Genomic DNA, 21,131 nt, shown 5'->3' on the forward strand with positions numbered 1-21,131 from the left:
TGATTCACTGAGTACCTAGTAAATAAAAGAAAGAGTATTATATTAGATCAAAGAAAAGGTTATGCTTTTCATTGTTGTGCATGTCAGTTTGAAAGGTTTCAGAGGATGAACCACGTCCCAACAATCTATAAAAACTTACCTGCGCTGCAAGGTTGACTCGCATGATAGAAAAGGAAGTCAACTCTATATGCTCATAGCCAATTTTGTGGAGCAAATGGATATTTCTTGCTTGGTCACTTGTAACCAATTTGGTAAGATGGTGCCATAGAATTGGGTGACCATTGTTCTGAAATAAAAATAAGCCACTGATATTAATTGATTATTTGGGTTAACCACATATTACGACTAGGAGTTCCAATAAAAATTGGCACTAACGAGACACACATGAGCTTTTTTCATAACGGTCATTAAATAAGTACCGAATCTTTCATAACATTTTAATTAGAATTATAGAATTATTTCAATAACGAAAATTTAGACTAAAAAAATACTGTTATAATGAAAACCATCAATATCATTGCGCACATTTGCTCTCTTAAAAATTTCTTGTAACCCAACAAATTAGGTCAATTATTTTATCCTACAACAGAAAAACAGTAGTGAAAAGTACTTGCCCATAAACTTCTTGACTTCCTATGGGCCTCTGAATTTGCAAAACAATTCCTTGTCGTCTTTATAAGATGGGTCACATCCGAGAAAAAATAAACCATCCGGTCATCTTGGCTGAAAATATAGAAAACCTACTTTTTTGCAAACGTTCTCATACTGCCAACGGGTATAATATTAAGCGTGGCGTGCCACCACGTAGTATACAAAAACGTGTATACAAATATTCCAAAACATATTGTAAACAGAAAGAGCGAAACTGACGTGTATTTCATGGTCGGACTGACATCGCGTTTCTGTAATCAAATGAGACAAATCAAATTTCAATAGTATCCGTATTAATTTTACCCACATGCATTTATGTTTATTGCTGTAGTGTTGTTCAGCGGATACGAGTACACACTCATCTTCGAAAGGTCGCCACACTTGTTTATGTGTTTCGCGCGTGCACATGCACAGTGCCTGCTTGAGAAGAAGCAGTTATTTGTCTCTCGAAGATAAAATGACGGTGTTGTTCGCTGCTATTTTACTAAATGTATATGTATGTAATATTGTGGTCAATGTTGTCACCGCAGATCGCGAGGTAGTGATGGTCTGTATGCAACACTAAAACGCTGGTTGGCAAAAATGTAAATGTAAAATATCTATTTTCGGTATAGAAGCTGAGAAACAAACGAAGGAAGTGAATGAAGGTCGCTGTTTATTGACGCGAGAATGTTTTATAAATTATGAAGGTTATGGATGGTGGAACTGTAACGAGTGTTATATGTTTCATTTAAGAGAAGAGAAAGTAAACATCGGAAAGGCATCTAAACTATGTTGAATGAACTTAAGTATCAATATGTATATAGTGAACAACATCTAACCGAATATTTGTTTGTACATAGAGACGCCTGTATATATACAGAACTAACCTGGATCAAAAAGATGTCGGCTCTTTTTTGTAATTGATGCTCAATAAACAAAAAAACTCAAAAACCTCAGTTTTAGTTGTGTATATTGTGTATACATTGGTCATTTTAACAGAGCCGAACTAACTCTCCTCACGCCCGGTCATTAGCTGCCCCAGACAACATCAAAACACCACACATTGTTGTCTATCAAACGCCTTTTCAATAAAGTGCCTGATTGAAATGAAATGTCAAACATAAGTCATTGACTTTTTCCCAACTCAAATAATGTCAAAAAAGTGCTAAATTTGGTTGGGAATGTAATGGAAATTGAAGTTAAACAAACTCGGTCAACCTTTGGATGAAAAAAAGATTATTATTTTTATATATTACGAGATACTTTGGAAGTCAAAAAAAAACCAAAACATTAACCGACATTTGTACTGTTAAATAGTAGAAAAAAGATCGGTTAAGCCTGGTTCCTTTATGAACGAGCTTGAACAGCGCCCGCACTCGACGATTCTCGTTACGGGGAGGGGCTGATCATTAACACGCATTAATGTCGCCACGAACGACAGCTGGTTGTATTTATTTTGTATACCTTCGTTCCCGTGGCGTTTTTTTACAAATATTTAATAACAATTATAATAACTGTTTTACACTGGGCCATCCACTCATGTAGCTAAAAACAGTATTCGAGGCGGTGTTACTAATTAGACAGGTACTTATTTACTGTAGACTGATTGAGAGTTCTCAGTTATGTAAGTTTTAAGCCAAAAATGTTTGTACGACAGGCCCTGGCATAGTGAATGAGCTGTGTAATGCATATAGTTGGGAAAGTGAGGGATATTGCGAATTTAATATAGAATTTAGATTACGCAATCGCCTAAATCTCAAGTTCAAGTTCAGCTGCATACGTCATTGCAATATCATCACTAAATTTAGCTTTGTTGATTTATAGTATATAATCTGAATGTGAAATTAAAGGATTTGTCATCCTCGTACTTATTTGTAACTATTTTCTGTAGAAATTCAGCTTCATATCAATAGAGAAACACATCAGTCAATAAGGAAGCGCATTCTATTCCCGTTGAAATGCCAATACTGTGATGAAAAATACATTCTCAATGGTTGTCAATAAGAACTTCAGTACCAGACTTGTGAATACAATGCCATCATCTCATCACGCAAGTCACCCTGGATCCCTACTTCAAATGGAAGGCTATTGATCTTATAATTACGCCATAATTCATATTCAGAGGTAAAATAAACTGTTGATTAGTCTTGTTTTAAACTTGCATATATTTTCTTGTTTGTTTTTTGTTTTTTGTTTGTTTCTATAAAATAAAATATTATTTGAGTGTATAAATGGGGAAGCCGGGTCACTGTGAAAGTCCGGTTGAACGTGAATCAAAGTGCAAGAGACTTGTAACCTTGTAGACGCCCTCTTGATGATTGTCATCGGTATGGGGTTCAATGCGTGATGCAATGTTCGACAGGCTCAATAATATTCCATCAACAAGCGTTAAGGTCAAAATGTGTGTTAGATTTTCATAAAGAAACATTCGTCCCAAGAGTTTATTGGAAACACATGCATTTCACAATAATTTGTTTGTGACGTCAATGCAAGACAGTGTTAGTAGTTACCGACCTTTTGTGGCTTGGTACGCTAGTCTCGTCTTGTTTTGGTGGACAGCTAATGCATCAAATAACATAGCTGGAGAGGTTTAATCGATTCTATTAACGCATGGTCAATTTTACTTTCATTTATCACGAAATAACAACTTGAGTTACAATGGTGTCTAGACACTGTCATCTGCATGGTATTAAGTCCCCGGTCACGAATTTAAGAGACGTGTTCCTACAAAAACCGTCACTTTTAATGAAATTAACACAGATTACGAAGAAAAACGTAGGTTAACAGTTGCCTTCTGAAATCGTAGGCAGCGTTACGTTGAGTTATGATCCGTGGGGGGGGGGTACTTACAAAAAATTCTAACATGGGTGTGTAGTTTGTTGGTTGCCTTCCCCTTTTCAGACAAACTGTAGATATTTGACACCCCGTTCCAGACAGTAAGCATAAATGGTACCAAGGGAAAAGCAGGTGGACTCCTGGGATAGACTTTGACGATCGAAATGTAGTTACAGAAAGAAAAAAACAGCCTCATTCTCCTGATTATTGGATCTCAAGCTCTAGAGACAGTTTTTAGAAAATATGGGCCCCTTTCCGACAGAAATGATGAAAAATGAATACCCCTTTTTCAGACAGGCAGGGTAAAATAACATACCCCTTTTCAGAGTGGTAAATTTGGAATCCCTTTTGGCGACACTTTTATATAGTACTTCAATGTGAGTACCCCCCCCCCCAACTGGTGTCAAAACACTAAGGATCAACATTAGATCGACCATGTCATCAACGCTTCTCCGACATAATACGACTGATTTTTTTTTCAAACTTTATTGAAATCATCGGTTTCATATGCACGTCAGTGTTTTGAATTATACATTTACAACTATGCGTAGAAAGCAAAGACACGTATATTGTGAAATATATTGTTTTTGCATCCTTCCCGCACTGTAGACAAAGGCCGGGCCGATATGCCCTCTAACATGACTTAGTAGTAATGTAGAGTCAAAATGGAATGCCCCAAAATCAAGGTGGGCCAGTTTTTTGACTGCCATTAAGAAAAAGGTAAAATTCTATGTGGTTATGGAGGTGAGTCGAGGCACAAACAAAAATGTTGTGGTCATTGATTTCTTTTGTATTTACACTTATTTATTTAGAAAATGCAAATTACATTTAACCAAATTACTAATACCATAACTATAGTAAAATTACATGGAATGTGAAGAACAGGTTTCTCTGTTCAAATTGTTGAAATTGTTGAAATCACTATTTTAGTGTGTTATTAGTTGCACTGATGAAACAAAATAAAGATTATTGAATGATGTTATTATTTCACAAATTATAGATTAGCTTATTTTGTACAGCTTGTTGGTAACGGAATATTTGAACGTATTTGTTATAGACAGAAGATCTTATGGTTGAATTTAGTATAGCAATCATACTCTCTGGTCACGGTGAACTCAGCTCTAATCAGTATGTTTACCTTCAAATACCTTCAAATTGCCCGTAGTCAAAAAGTGTTCATATAACAGATTAGCTGTATTCTCATGTATATTTTAGCTCTTACGGTCTCTGTGTCTAGACGTGGTTTATGAACATGAAAAGTAAAGTTACGTTTTTGCATTCGCATTATTTGTTCATTAGGTTTCTATGACCTGGGCCGTTATTCAAGTTAAACTGTTAGGAAATCGAGAGATCTATCCATAAACAATTGGACTATTTTAATAATAAACCATTCACCAAATTAAATATAACTTCTCGTCCTTAGCCACTGCCCGTAATTTGTCAGTTCATATCACGTGACCAATACCTTATCGTCAATTTATTGTCCTCATAAATGGCAATCGTCATTTTACTCATCGTTTTTGTCACACAATGCTGCTTTAAATAATGTCAAATTTCGGTACATTTCAATTGAATTATGTCGCTGTTGTACGTAGTGATTCACTAAGGCTAATTAAGCGTGGTCAACAAGGTCGCTATTAAAAGGAAGGAGTGCAAAGGGGCGAGGAAACGCGTTTTTAAATGTGACGTGTTGACTATAAAATGCGAAACTATATTACTTCGGTGAAGAAAATTGTTTAATGTGACGACCTTAAGCGAATGTACAATTATCGATGATGAATACAAAATTCCTGTGAATATATTCACTATATATAAGGAGAGTTTTTCTGATAAAACTATAAAAATCTATCGCCTATAGTCGTATTGAAAATACTCTCTTTCTTCCATGTTTGCACTGAAAATTCTTTTCTTCGCCCATAATTGTTTTGAAAATACTTCCCTTCGCCAAGATTTGTACTGAAAATACTTTCCTTTGCTCATAATTGTATTGAAAATACTTTCCTTCGACCAAATTGGATCTTTATTTTGTGGGATACTAGATGTTATCATGCATGCAAATTACGGCCCATTAGATACTGCCAACAAAATACGACCTCATATTTGACGACTCGTCAAATACGAAAAATATTTACTGTGCGGCACGTACTAATTGTTTTTATCACTGCGTACATAAAAAACCCGAACTTGGTGTGTTTCAGTGTTGTTTATTAACTGGGAACGAGCAATAAACAGTAAAAGCGTGGTTTGAAAATTGAACGAGGCAAACTACTGCTTCACACTTATAACGTTACCTATAACTTTGTTAAGTAATCGCACAGGTATATTCGAACCGGACTCTGTAGAGCGTGCACAATTACTTAGACCAATTTATCACTATCGAAAATCATTTTTGAACAATACAATTGTATTATTGCTAGTTTTAAAATTGAATGCATGCAATGTTACAGCCCTTTAATCAACTATGAATGTCGACAACAACTTCCCCTCCCACATCAATTATGAACTTCGACCAATAGCACGTTTCTATTTTCTAATAATAGATAATGCCCCCATACTCGGACAATCAGTCAGAAATTGCTCAGTGGGGACAGAGTGCTCAATCAAATGTAGTGTTGTTATCACAGCTCACATGCTACAAGTGATGAATTAAATGTCTTGTACTGGTAACAGAGTGAAAACCCATAATCAAACCCAATCATATGAGACGACTTATGAACAATGAACATTGTTACATCATTAAAAATCAATAAAGTTACAATACCACAAACAATCAATCTAGCGTGTACAATATAAAAATTACGTGCAATAAACACGCTTGTGTGTCGTTGAATGGAGAAGAAAACAGAAGAAAAGTAGATATCAAAGTTGCAAGATCGCGCAGTTACCAAAGTCTTTACCTTGGCATGACAGCTCATTTAAAATAATTTGAAAATATTGTACATATTTACAGCGCGATTGTTCAAATTTTGCAGCCATCTGTAACTAGTCTTAGGACGTTTCTTTTGTGCAACATTTGCAATGTTTGGAACTCGGCGGAGTAATTGTGCGATGTGTGGAGACGATCTACTCTGATGAACGGTCCGTAGTAATGATAAGGTAGGTTGTTGCCATTCTGATCAAAAGCATATGGGTAAAATCCATAAACATTGACATGTTCACAGAGAATGAGAGCAGCAACAATGGCCCTCATACCAGTTGTCGGTTTCTTTAACTTGAGTAACCTGAAAATGAAATTGAATACAATTAAAGCCATATATACAATACTTTACAAACGATCAACAAAATGAAAAAAAAATAAGAATCGACAATGTTGAGAACCGTTAACACAGAGAATTACTATGCACACCACTTCTAATGTTGTTTCTTTGATTTCATTGGGTTGCACGTTAGTGTTCACTATGTTGCATTAGTGTACACGTTATTGTTCTCTAGATCACATTAGTGTAAATGTAATTTTTGTCTAGATCATATTAGTGTACACGTTATTGTTCTTTTGATTACATTAGTGTACATATTATTGTTCTGTAGATTGCATTGGGGTCCATGTTATTGTTCTCAAGATCACATTAGCGCACACATTATAGTTCTCTAGATTGCATTATTGTACATGTTATTGGTCTATAGATTGCATTAGTGTACACGTTAGTTTTCTCTCGATTGCATTAGTGTACATGTTATTGTTCTCTAGATTGCACTAGTGTACACGTTATTGTTCTCTAGATTGAATTAGTGTACATGTTATTATTCTCTAGATTGCATTAGTGTACATGTTATTGGACTTCAGATTACATTAGTGTACACGTTATTGTTCTCTAGATTGCATTAGTGTACATGTTATTATTCTCTAGATTGAATTAGTGTACATGTTATTATTCTCTAGATTGCATTAGTGTACATGTTATTGGACTTCAGATTACATTAGTGTACACGTTATTGTTCTATAGATCACATTAGTGTATACGTTATTGTTCTCTAGATTGCATTAGTGTACACGTTATTGTTCTCTAGATCGCATTAGTGTACACGTTATTGTTCTCTAGATTACATTATTGTACACATTATTGTTCTCTAGATTGCATTAGTGTACATGTTATTGTTCTCTAGATCGCATTAGCGTAAACGTTATTGTTCTCTAGATCACATTAGTGTACATGTTATTGTTCTCTAGATTACATTATTGTACACATTATTGTTCTCTAGATTGCATTGGTGTTCATATTATTGTTCTCAAGATCATATTAGCGTACACGTTATTGTTCTCTAGATCACATTAGTGTACACGTTATTGTACTCTTGATCACATTAGTGTACATATTATTGTTCTCTAGATTGTATTGGTGTCCATGATATTGTTCTCAAGATAACATAAGTGTACACGTTATTGTTCTGTACATCACATTGGTGTCCATGTTATTGTTCTAAAGATCACATTAGTGTACACGTTTGTATTCTCTAGATCGCATTAGTTTACACGTTATTGAACTCTAGATCAAATTAGCGAACATATTATTGTTCTCAAGATCGCATTGGTATCTATGTTATTGTTCTCTAGATCACATTAGTGTACACGTTATTGAACTCTAGATCAAATTAGTGTACATATCATTATTCTCCAGATTACATTAGTGTACACATTATTGTTCTCTACATCACATTGGTGTCCATGTTATTGTTCTAAAGATCACATCCGTGTACACGTTTGTATTCTCTAGATCGCATTAGTTTACACGTTATTGAACTCTAGATCAAATTAGCGAACATATTATTGTTCTCAAGATCGCATTGGTATCTATGTTATTGTTCTCTAGATCACATTAGTGTACACGTTATTGTACTCTAGATCAAATTAGTGTACATATCATTATTCTCCAGATTACATTAGTGTACACATTATTGTTCTCTACATCACATTTGTGTCCATGTTATTGTTCTAAAGATCACATCCGTGTACACGTTATTGTTCTCTAGATCGCATTAGTGTACACGTTATTGTTCTTATGATTGCATTAGTGTACACGTTATTTTTCTCTAGATTGCATTAATGTACATGTTATTGGACTCCAAATTATATTAGTGTATACGTTATTGTTCTCTAGATTGCATTAGTGTACACGTTATTGTTCTCTATATTGCATTAGTGTACATGTTATTGTTCTCTATATTGCATTAGTGTACATGTTATTATTCTTTATATCGCATTAGTGTACACCTTATTGTTCTCTAGATTACATTAGTGTACATGTTATTGTTCTCTAGATTGCATTAGTGTACACGTTATTGTTCTCTAGATTGCATTAGTGTACACCTTATTGTTCTCTAGATTGCATTAGTGTACATGTTATTGTTCTCTAGATTGCATTAGTGTACACGTTATTGTTCTCTAGATTGCATTAGTGTACACGTTATTGTTCTCTAGATTGCATTAGTGTACATGTTATTGTTCTATAGATTGCATTAGTGTACACGTTATTTTTCTCTATATTGCATTACTGTACATGTTATTGGACTCCAGATTACATTAGTGTACACGTTCTTGTTCTATAGATTGCATTAGTGTACACATTATTGTTCTCTAGATTACATTAGTGTACATGTTATTGTTCTATAGATTGCATTAGTGTACACGTTATTTTTCTCTAGATTGCATTAGTGTACATGTTATTTTTCTCTATATTGCATTAGTGTACATGTTATTGTTCTCTAGATTGAATTAGTGTACACGTTATTGTTCTCTATTGCATTAGTGTACATGTTATTGTTCTATAGATTGCATTGGTGTACACGTTATTTTTCTCTAGATTGCATTAGTATACTTGTTATTGGACTCCAGATTACATTAGTGTACACGTTATTGTTCTATAGATTGCATTAGTGTACACGTTATTTTTCTCTAGATTGCATTAGTGTACATGTTATTTTTCTCTATATTGCATTAGTGTACATGTTATTGTTCTCTAGATTGAATTAGTGTACACGTTATTGTTCTCTATATTGCATTAGTGTACATGTTATTGTTCTATAGATTGAATTAGTGTACATGTTATTATTCTCTAGATTGCATTAGTGTACATGTTATTGGACTTCAGATTACATTAGTGTACACGTTATTGTTCTATAGATCACATTAGTGTATACGTTATTGTTCTCTAGATTGCATTAGTGTACACGTTATTGTTCTCTAGATCGCATTAGTGTACACGTTATTGTTCTCTAGATTACATTATTGTACACATTATTGTTCTCTAGATTGCATTAGTGTACATGTTATTGTTCTCTAGATCGCATTAGCGTAAACGTTATTGTTCTCTAGATCACATTAGTGTACATGTTATTGTTCTCTAGATTACATTATTGTACACATTATTGTTCTCTAGATTGCATTGGTGTTCATATTATTGTTCTCAAGATCATATTAGCGTACACGTTATTGTTCTCTAGATCACATTAGTGTACACGTTATTGTACTCTTGATCACATTAGTGTACATATTATTGTTCTCTAGATTGTATTGGTGTCCATGATATTGTTCTCAAGATAACATAAGTGTACACGTTATTGTTCTGTACATCACATTGGTGTCCATGTTATTGTTCTAAAGATCACATTAGTGTACACGTTTGTATTCTCTAGATCGCATTAGTTTACACGTTATTGAACTCTAGATCAAATTAGCGAACATATTATTGTTCTCAAGATCGCATTGGTATCTATGTTATTGTTCTCTAGATCACATTAGTGTACACGTTATTGAACTCTAGATCAAATTAGTGTACATATCATTATTCTCCAGATTACATTAGTGTACACATTATTGTTCTCTACATCACATTGGTGTCCATGTTATTGTTCTAAAGATCACATCCGTGTACACGTTTGTATTCTCTAGATCGCATTAGTTTACACGTTATTGAACTCTAGATCAAATTAGCGAACATATTATTGTTCTCAAGATCGCATTGGTATCTATGTTATTGTTCTCTAGATCACATTAGTGTACACGTTATTGTACTCTAGATCAAATTAGTGTACATATCATTATTCTCCAGATTACATTAGTGTACACATTATTGTTCTCTACATCACATTTGTGTCCATGTTATTGTTCTAAAGATCACATCCGTGTACACGTTATTGTTCTCTAGATCGCATTAGTGTACACGTTATTGTTCTTATGATTGCATTAGTGTACACGTTATTTTTCTCTAGATTGCATTAATGTACATGTTATTGGACTCCAAATTATATTAGTGTATACGTTATTGTTCTCTAGATTGCATTAGTGTACACGTTATTGTTCTCTATATTGCATTAGTGTACATGTTATTGTTCTCTATATTGCATTAGTGTACATGTTATTATTCTTTATATCGCATTAGTGTACACCTTATTGTTCTCTAGATTACATTAGTGTACATGTTATTGTTCTCTAGATTGCATTAGTGTACACGTTATTGTTCTCTAGATTGCATTAGTGTACACCTTATTGTTCTCTAGATTGCATTAGTGTACATGTTATTGTTCTCTAGATTGCATTAGTGTACACGTTATTGTTCTCTAGATTGCATTAGTGTACACGTTATTGTTCTCTAGATTGCATTAGTGTACATGTTATTGTTCTATAGATTGCATTAGTGTACACGTTATTTTTCTCTATATTGCATTACTGTACATGTTATTGGACTCCAGATTACATTAGTGTACACGTTCTTGTTCTATAGATTGCATTAGTGTACACATTATTGTTCTCTAGATTACATTAGTGTACATGTTATTGTTCTCTAGATTGAATAAGTGTACACGTTATTGTTCTCTATATTGCATTAGTGTACACGTTATTGTTCTCTAGTTTGCATTAGTGTACAAGTTATTGTTCTCTAGATTGCATTGGTGTTCGTGTTATTGTTCTCTATATTGCACTGGTGTACGCGTTATTGTTCTCTAGATCACATTTGTGTGCACGTTATTGTTCTCTAGATCACATTTGTGTGCACGTTAGTGTTCTTTAGATTACATTGGTGTACACGTTTGTTACTGTTTATTGGAAGATTGTACCCGTTATTGTTCCATATATGGCATTATTCTTTGATTGCTTTAATGAAGTTGTCAGTGTCGTGTAGATTCCATTCTGCTCGAATATTATTGAAAGCATTTACCTCTTCAGTTTTCCGGTAAAATCATAGGTAGCTGAAATAGCGAACTGAAATTGAAGGTTAAATTTTGTTTTGATGCAGTTCAGAGCTTCTTTTGCAGTCTCGTTGGTAACTTGTTTACTTCTAAAACTTTCTGGATACCATAGTATTGAGTTATTGAGAACGTGTAATCTCTCTGCCAGTATAGATTGACGGACTGTGGCGTTTTTGCAGAGTGCGTATAAGTCACGTATAGTAGTCTGGAATACAATGTTTATATTTGTTTGTTTTCCAACGTCTTTAATATAATTATCTACATCTGGAATATTACAGCGGAAAACAAAATCGTTGGAGTCAGTGTCTCTGCCGCACGAGCTGTTACGTAGAATTCCACTGTTGCCAACGACTGCACAATTCTTCTGTCGTGGTAAATAGTATGTCGATTTATTCAAAGACGTCCAATTACTTTGGTCCAAGTCCATATCTTCAATTCGGATATCTTTCTGGAAAATTCTAATCAGGGTTCTCGATGAAAAACTCTCAGTAATATTTTGCCTGAAAATAAATAAATGAACGTATTCGTCTCTCTAAATTAACATGAAGGACAAATATAGCGAGGTAATATTACTATAAGCATCGTACTGTATTAAATGCCAAAAATCATTTTGTATTAACTTTATTGATAAATATATCTCTACAGACGATTACGGTACGACCAACACACGGGTGATAATATTTAAAACCATGGAAATATGGAATATTGTAATGTTTACCAATCCTAATATACATTTCCGTTTTATTTAGTACACTTCACTTTGATATTTCTTCACAATATATGCGAAGGAAGTTATTTTTCCCATAGTGCATTGCACATATGTTCAGCGACATAATTGGCACAGACATATTTTTGGGTCGAACCCCCTTAACGTCGTTGTTTGGAAAATCAAAAATACCAATGCTACCATTATATTTATTGCAACAAATGAAATTACACGTGAGTGGAGAAAACACAAAGCTTACTTAGATATCCAATTGTTGATGCTAGAGTCTTTTTTTTTCAGGGTCTTGTTATGTTTCGTAGTGACACTATAAAGAAATACGTAACTAATGAGATCATAATTACATATTTTTAGGTGGAACTCCCTTAACGTCGTTGTTTGGAAAATCAACAAAATCTGTGCTACAATTATATTTTTTGCAACAAATGAAATTACACGCGAGTTGAAAAAAATAAAAGCTTACTTAGATATCCAATTGTTGATGCTAGAATCCTTGTTATTGTTCAAGTTATTGTTATGCTTCGTAGTGACACTATAAAGAAATACGTAACTAACTAGATCGTAATTACATATTTTTAGGTCAAACGCCCTTAACGTCGTTATTTGGAAAATCAACAAAACCTGTGCTACCATTATATTTTTTGCAACAATTGAAATTACACGTGAGTTGAAAAAAAGTACTAAAACGAAAACAAAAATCTTACTTAGATATCCAATTGTTGATGCTAGAATCCTTGTTATTTTTCAAGTTCTTGTTATGCTTCGTAGTGACACTATAAAGTAATACATAACTAATTAGATCACAATTTCATATTTTAGGTCGAACTCCCTTAACGTCGTTGTTTGGAAAATCAACAAAATCTGTGCTACAATTATATTTTTTGCAACAAATGAAATTACACGTGAGTTGAAAAAAATAGAAGCTTACTTAGATATCCAATTGTTGATGCTAGAATCCTTGTTATTTTTCAAGTTCTTGTCATGCTTCGTAATGACACTATGAAGAAATACGTAACTAATTAGATCGCAATTACATATTTGTAGTTCGAACTCCCTTAACGTCGTTGTTTGGAAAATCAACAAAATCTGTGCTACAATTATATTTTTTGCAACAAATAAAATTACACGTGAGTTGAAAAAAGTACTAAGACGAAAACAAAAAGCTTACTTAGATATCGAATTGTTGATGCTAGAATCCTTGTTATTTTTCAAGTTCTTGTTATGCTTCGTAGTGACACTATAAAGAAATACGTAACAAATTAGATCGCAATTACATATTTGTAGTTCGAACTCCCTTAATGTTGTGCTACCATTATATTTTTTGCAACAAATGAAATTACATGTGAGTTGGGAAAAGTACTTGGACGAAAACAGAAAGCTTATTTTTCAGCTTCTTGTTATGCTTCGTAGTGACTCGTAGTGACACTATAACGAAATACGTAACTAATTAGATCGTAATTACATATTTTTAGGTCAAACTCCCTTAACGTCGTTGTTTGGAAAATCAACAAAATCTGTGCTACAATTATATTTTTTGCAACAAATAAAATTACACGTGAGTTGAAAAAAGTACTAAGACGAAAACAAAAAGCTTACTTAGATATCGAATTGTTGATGCTAGAATCCTTGTTATTTTTCAAGTTCTTGTTATGCTTCGTAGTGACACTATAAGGAAATACGTAACTAATTAGATCTTAATACTATGCAAATAATACTCCCCTGCATAGACATAACAATTACATTACGTAATCCTAGGAGGCGTAACATAACCTCCGTTAGGAAATTACTTTCGTTTTCGGCTGTGAAATGACATGCTACAATCACACGTGACAACATGTGATGTCATTGTATGATAGTGCAATATACCACATTTAAATTGATATATGCTAGTACTACAGAAGAGTAAAAAGCAACAACTCGGCGGAAGCGTTTGGAAAAATTATTGGAGTTGTTAGTCACAACCTGTATTACACCAGCCAAGTGTTTTATTTTTAATGCCCTGTTTTGTCGAACATGTATAAAACAGAGTAGTCAACCTTTTCCAAACTAGACAGATGGTGTGATCATAAACACAATTCTTCTTCGCATCTTAAAATGTGTACGATGGGGTGAAAACGCGAATGCTAATTTGTATACGAATCGTAATATACAATATATTAGAGAAAATACATTTCATTTAGTACATTTTAATTTCACAATATATGTGCAGGGAGGTTCTTTCCCACAATTCTTTGCACTCAAACTCAGTTCATCACAGACATATTTGACTTATATGGGTTGCTCTCTCTTAACGTCGCCGTTCGGCAAGTGCTGCCATGCGAGATTTTCAACATATTACATGTTTGAGGGCGAGAGGTACGTGCATAGACGAACACACACAAAAAACACAATAAATAAAAACAAAACTTACTTAGATATCCAATTGTTGATGCCAGAATTGTTCTTCTCTGTATGTTCCGTATTGACGCTATAAAGAAATACGCAAGTAATTAGATCTCATATTATGCAAATGATTTTCCCCCACACTAAGAGTACCAATTACATTACGTAATTATAGTTTTTATAATAAGGAATCTCCGTGATGAAATATATTTATTCTCGTTTTTATTTGTGAAATGACATGCTACAGCCACACGTGATAACCTGTTATATATAAAACTGCCATAGTAGATATACAATATTTAAATTGATATCTGCTAGCACTATAGACGAGTAAAAAGCAATTACTCGGTAAGAGCTTTTGGAAACATCAGAGTTGTTACTCGTGACATGTATAACACGTGTTTTATATTTCTATGTCCTGTTTTAGCAAATATGCACAAAACAACCTTTCCCAAACTAGACAGATGGTGTGATCATATTATAACTCGAAATTGATACGTAGAGAAAAATTCAATTTTTAAAATGTACACAAATCCTAATATGAAATATAATTGGGAAAAATACATTTTATTGAATTTCTTTTCAATGTCATAATTTGTTTTCACAATATATGCGTCATGTCCATCATAGGCATTTTGACATAGCGTTGAACTCCCTTAACGCCACTATTCGGCAAATCAACAGAACCTGTGCTACCATGTGATTTATGCAGCATATTACATGTGTGTGAGTGTATGTGAGGGGAGGTGAAGTAAGTACATTGACGACCACATAACACGTGGCAATATGTGAAAAACAAAACTTACTTAGAAATCTTTGGCCAATTGTTGATAACAGAATTATTGTTCATATGCCCCGTAGTGAAACTATAAAGAAATACATGATTAATTAGATCTAATACTATTCTGATCATCACCTGCACTAAACAAAACAATTACATTACGTAATCCTAGGGGGTATAATATGGAATCTTCTACGGAATATAATTATGTTCGTTTTTGCCTGTGAAATTACATGCTACAGTCACACGTGACAACATAGGATACTGCAATAGTTGATATGCGACATTTCAATTGATATCTGCTATTATTATAGACGAATGAAAAAAACAGTTGTATAACACCAGCCATGTGTTTTATTTCCGCATTCTGTTTCGAACAAAAATGAAACAAGATCACTAATCAAAATGCGTTTCCACTAGTAAATTTTCAAGTCTGTCCTCCCACCGAAGGTGCTTACTAGAGGGGTCCTGGGGCTTGCTGCCCCGGAACAATTTTGAAATCTAGACCCTCTGAATAACTATTTTCTGTATTTTAAATTTTAGTTATTCAATTTTAGTTATTCAAGACACGTAAGACTCGTTCCCTGCTGATCTATGTAATACATAAACAATAGAACATTAAAAAAAAGAAACGCTTCGCCAAAGTTGCTGCACACAAGGACGAACTAGAGATTTTAATTTTTTCTACTGTATTTATAATATGACAATGCTGTTTCTAGGGACGACACTTATTTTACTTTAGCCGGATCCAAAATATGTCTTTATTGTTTGTTTTGTATTTTATAGTGTAATAGCGGTAATACCCAAACTAGCAAAAGGTCGTTAGTGTTTTGCATATTTTTGGCAAAATCTCGCAGTATATTTCGACAGGCGATGATTATTATTAAATACACCAAACAAGTTCCTATACGAATATCTTATATTTATATTTTCAGCAATTATTTACACACTTTTATTTATTATAGCGAGGTAATATTATCATATGTACCGTGCTGTGTTAAATGCCATCTTGTATGACAATATGGTTGGCATATCTACCCGTGCGCTGAATGTTGAATACATTGGACGACAATCATTGTTTAGTAACTGTATTAACAAATGTATATCTGCAGGCGAATATCGTACGGTCAACACACGGGCGACATGTTAAGACCACGGCGTGCGTTTTGTGTATTAAAAGCAAGAGTTTCATTTCCTCGAATGCAATGAGATTCAATATACCTACCTAAATGTGAACTGTCTCCCTCTAGTAACGGGTCTAATGCTAAGCGTTGTACTCCACTTAGTGAACAAAAACACGTATACAGCTAATCCACACAATAACACGTTTACAAATATAGTGACTGGTGTGCATTTCATGGCCAGGTTCTGGAACTAAAGTAAATACAAATCTCACAAATAAATGTTCCCAATGTCACAAGCCTAACACAATAAGCTCAGACAAGGGTAACTAAAAGATTTTTCCTGTCACAATATTTACAATAACCTTGATTTGTGGCCTGATAAAGTTTATTATGTACAACAAATAGAAATTATAGAAAAATAGTGCACTTAAAATGTTGCCTTTTGTCAGAATAAGTTGAATCGGAAAAAACATATTTGATTGGAATCCCACTGAATAGTAATAAGTTTATTTTTTACATATGTGACATTTCATGTTTACTAGGACAAAATAAAAAAAATCGATGTACAAAATGAAATGAAAATAGTATGTTTTTTTATCTATTTTTAGGTTATTTTATTTGTGTGCGTATTTGTTTGATTAAACAATAAACTACTATAAAATACGCACATGCGCTGGTTGTTTAAGTACGTACGATAATAATCATTTCACATACGTATTAGAGTATTTTTTTATTTAAGCGAATATTGTCGTGTGACCTGTAAACGCAACAGTTTTAGTTTATGATAAACCGTATTTAGAATATCGAATAATATTTAGAAAAAATATATGTTTTCATATTCCATGTTTAACAGGAGTTTACAATATAACTCAGCGGTTGTCAATCTGGCAGGATATTTTGTTATTAAATACTTATGTATTAGAATAACTTGTAAATCTGTGTAGAAGTTAATCGACATAAATTTGACTTGTTGGGAAGTTCATTTTAACAAATCAAATAATAACATTTGCATATTTAATTGATTTCATTAAAAATGTTAAATATTTTACAGGATGTGATTAACTTGGTCACACATTATTTGAACTAGTTTGAGTAAGATGTGTGTTGCTTAAAATGTTATTAATTGTAATGTATAATTAATTTCGATAGTGTGTTGTAGCTATTTCATGTCTTTGTGTCTTCATTACCAACAGCGTATTTTGTTTTTCTGAAGTATCTTTAATTTAGTTTTGGTTGTTATAGACACTGATCACAGGTAATGGTTTATTCTGGCAGTTACATGGCGGAAGCGACAGACCGAGATGTTAATAAATTAAGACAGAATATTTTCACTCTGTCGCTATTATTCTGCAGTATGTATAAAACGCATTTAAAATACCATATTTGTTTGCACAAAATTCAAAATTCAAATTTCTTTGTGGCCAAGTGCGAGAGAATAATTAGTGCAGATGATACTATAAACGTATAGGCATGAAGGAAGGTTTATTGACCATGGTTTTTTTGACAGATAACCACCCCCTCCCTTCACATAAGTTAATATATGTGTTACGTCATCTGAGAATGGGCGGTATATTGTGCATGCGCAGATCTGAACAAATGATAAATAATCCAGTCTACGTCATACTAGCGCAGTGGTAAGCAAAATGTTATGTAAATAGAAACCTGTTTCCCTTCGTGCTATATATACCGTATCCGTGGTTACCTATGGGTTTGCCTGGGATCGTCCAGCGATCGCCCGGGTAGTGATGAGTACCCCGCTTTGTATTATCAGTATGTATGTTTGTAGAATTCTATCAACGAGTCACATTCACGCAACGGCTTTCGTGTAGAGAAATCACGTGGTATAAATGTTAAACGGTAATGAAATCAAAATAATATGGCTGTATTTACTAGAGATTACCTTGGGTAACCTGGATAAAGTGGGTTGAAACGCTTTGGTCAGTGGGATTATTATTAGTATGAGATGAATGCTCAGCTTACCTGGGCAGCGATCTTAGCCGTCACAATGACAGGTTTTTGAACGTAATCGCAATCACGACATATACACTAAATGAAATAGACCTGAATAAAAAGAGCATATACCTATATACTACGCTAGAAAAGGAATTGCGACTAAATTGTCTTGTTATCGCGGTTAGTGTAGTAGTAATAGGGCTATAGTAACCATAGCAACACACAGCGAAAGACAAGCCTCGTTAGATGAAACTTATACGCGACTTTCACGGCCGCGTTAATCACCCAGGCAATGTGGAAAAGTCATAACATGTTCTGTTACATATACTTTATTAACCTGGGTAGTTTTATGTAAATGAACCGGAAGACATGATGAAGGTGAGGTTGTGCACTACATAACCAATGTATTTGCGTTCAAACATATTCTCTGTACGTTGTCATCAGAATCCGTCTATATTTAGATGGTTATATTTATGTTATGTAAATGTTAAGTTATGAGTTGGACGCTTAAGCTGTTGGGTATGTAATGTTTTTATTTTGTTTTCAGTTTTACGTCTCATCCAAGGGAAAGCAGGGAAAATATTGAGAACGTACACAAATGACAGAGAAGAAAGATGTACTGATCACGAGAGAGCACATACTAAAACTTCTAAGATAAATTAGAGCAAAAAGTCTGGGTCAAGATTATATCAAACACTTGCATTGTTCTTATACTCCTGTAGGAATTTTAAATGGTTCACTTTCAGTTCAAATTTCTGTTCAAAAAGGCAGCAGTTGATCTTAGCGCGTGAGATGAAATTTAGAGGTGACAGTTGTGTTTGTTACAAATTGGTGGATATGACGCACACAATAAACATTTTTGTTTACTTCATTATGTTGGCGTTGAAAATCACTGTACAACTATGCATTCTGTCATCCTACAATTACCTTCATTCTATTATGAGGTAAATGACGTACTAAACTGTAAATCTGAAGACAAAAGTCGTATACGGAAATGTACATCTCAATAAACACAAAACAAACAACGATTAAAAAAACAATCTATATGAACAAAACAAAACAAATTGACTAGACTACATAATACACTAGACTACATAATCATTCACAAGTCCAGGAACTCAAAAGCGAATGACTGACAACAATGTAAAAAACACTCCACAAGAACAAAACAAAACAAACTGACCAGTACACTAGACTACATAGTCATTAACAAGTCCAGGGCCACAAAAGCAACTGACTGATAACAATGTAAAGACAATCCACAAGAACAAAACAAAACAAACTGACCAGTACACTAGACAACATAGTCATTAACAAGTCCAGGGCCACACAAGCAAATGACTGATAACAATGTAAAGAAATACATAAGAACAAAACAAAACAAACTGACCAGTACACTAGACTACATAATCATTTACAAGTCCAGGGACGCAAAGGTAAATGACTTATAACAATGTAAAGACAATCCACAAGAACAAAATAAAACAAACTGACCAGTACACTAGACAACATAGTCATTAACAAGTCCAGGGCCACACAAGCAAATGACTGACAACAATGTAAAGAAATACATAAGAACAAAACAAAACAAACTGACCAGTACACATGTTAGACAGAACCTTCATTTTGTCATGTGACTGACAAGTAACATTCTTATGAGTAGTGTGTCAAAGTACCACATTTTAAAATAAAAATAAAGATATACACTACTACTTCTTAATAGTTGATACATTATTTTTTAATGGTCATGAAATTTTGTGTGATTAATGTTTCCAAGGAAATTCGATTTAGTCGACCTTACTTCACTGATATCTTCAATTGTGACATTAAATTAGTGTCAGTAATTTGTTTTTTTAAATTAATAAATTTAGTATGCTTATGTTGAACTTCAATTGGTTCATTTGTGTAACTTGAAGGTTTTTACCTACGCCAAGGAAATTATTTTTTCGCTAATCTTGGTTAGCTGGAGTGTTGATTTTTCGTATGTTAGTAAGATAACTCAAATTGTTTCTTGTCATTGTTTCAGAAAGGTTCGCCTTTGACAGAAAGACAACACTATAGTTAATATTAAACATAGTTACATAATCCATGTAACATAAATGCATATTTCGCTTTGTTTTAGGGCCGATAAATAATGAAAATTGCTGAAATCAGAACGAACTACGCGATCCCCATTAGAAGCTAATCTACAATGTTCTGAAGGGAGTTAACTCAAAGCTCATTATACAGCGCAGTTGTGTGTTTGAACCGGGTGTATACCCAGTCAAGTATCACTAGCTATAAAACATTTGGTTTGAATTGTGGCAACTTCGACTGGTTACGCCCTTGTTCAACGTTTTAGCCGTTCTATGTTCGACTCTACTAGACGGATACCTGTTACTTTCTGACTGCGGATAGCGATATCGACGTGGTTGGTAATCTCGAATTATACGAATACAAACAAATGGGCAGTGAGGGAGTGTTGTCGTTGGAAAAATAAAAGAATGAAAGCATTTTTTTGTTTAATTTAATTATC

At 33.7% G+C, this 21,131-nt stretch overlaps 2 protein-coding genes across 2 annotated transcripts in view; both read right to left on the reverse strand.

Annotated features, from left to right (window-relative positions):
* The window catches only part of LOC146745925 (alpha-N-acetylneuraminide alpha-2,8-sialyltransferase-like), a 68,074-nt gene that overhangs the window by 34,797 nt on the left and 12,146 nt on the right, over positions 1–21,131 (reverse strand). The window contains exons 2-7 of the mRNA XM_085499269.1: positions 16,765–16,913; positions 15,565–15,624; positions 14,787–14,843; positions 13,973–14,041; positions 13,545–13,613; positions 13,305–13,373 (exon numbers count right to left, since the gene is read on the reverse strand). Of these exons, the coding sequence (XP_085355395.1) occupies positions 13,305–13,373; positions 13,545–13,613; positions 13,973–14,041; positions 14,787–14,843; positions 15,565–15,624; positions 16,765–16,898 (458 nt within the window). The 5' untranslated portion in view covers positions 16,899–16,913. The remainder of the gene's footprint in view (positions 1–13,304; positions 13,374–13,544; positions 13,614–13,972; positions 14,042–14,786; positions 14,844–15,564; positions 15,625–16,764; positions 16,914–21,131) is intronic.
* Positions 4,251–12,079, reverse strand: LOC146745927 (alpha-2,8-sialyltransferase 8B-like). The gene is made up of 2 exons (XM_085499454.1): positions 11,622–12,079; positions 4,251–6,689 (listed from the first exon to the last, which is right to left on the reverse strand). Exons 1-2 carry the CDS (start codon positions 12,077–12,079, stop codon positions 6,428–6,430), a joined length of 720 nt encoding a protein of 239 aa, XP_085355580.1. The 3' UTR covers positions 4,251–6,427.

The sequence above is a fragment of the Saccoglossus kowalevskii genome, chromosome 5 (genome assembly GCF_978046115.1).
Source record: "Saccoglossus kowalevskii chromosome 5, keSacKowa6.1, whole genome shotgun sequence".
Taxonomy (NCBI): domain Eukaryota; kingdom Metazoa; phylum Hemichordata; class Enteropneusta; family Harrimaniidae; genus Saccoglossus; species Saccoglossus kowalevskii.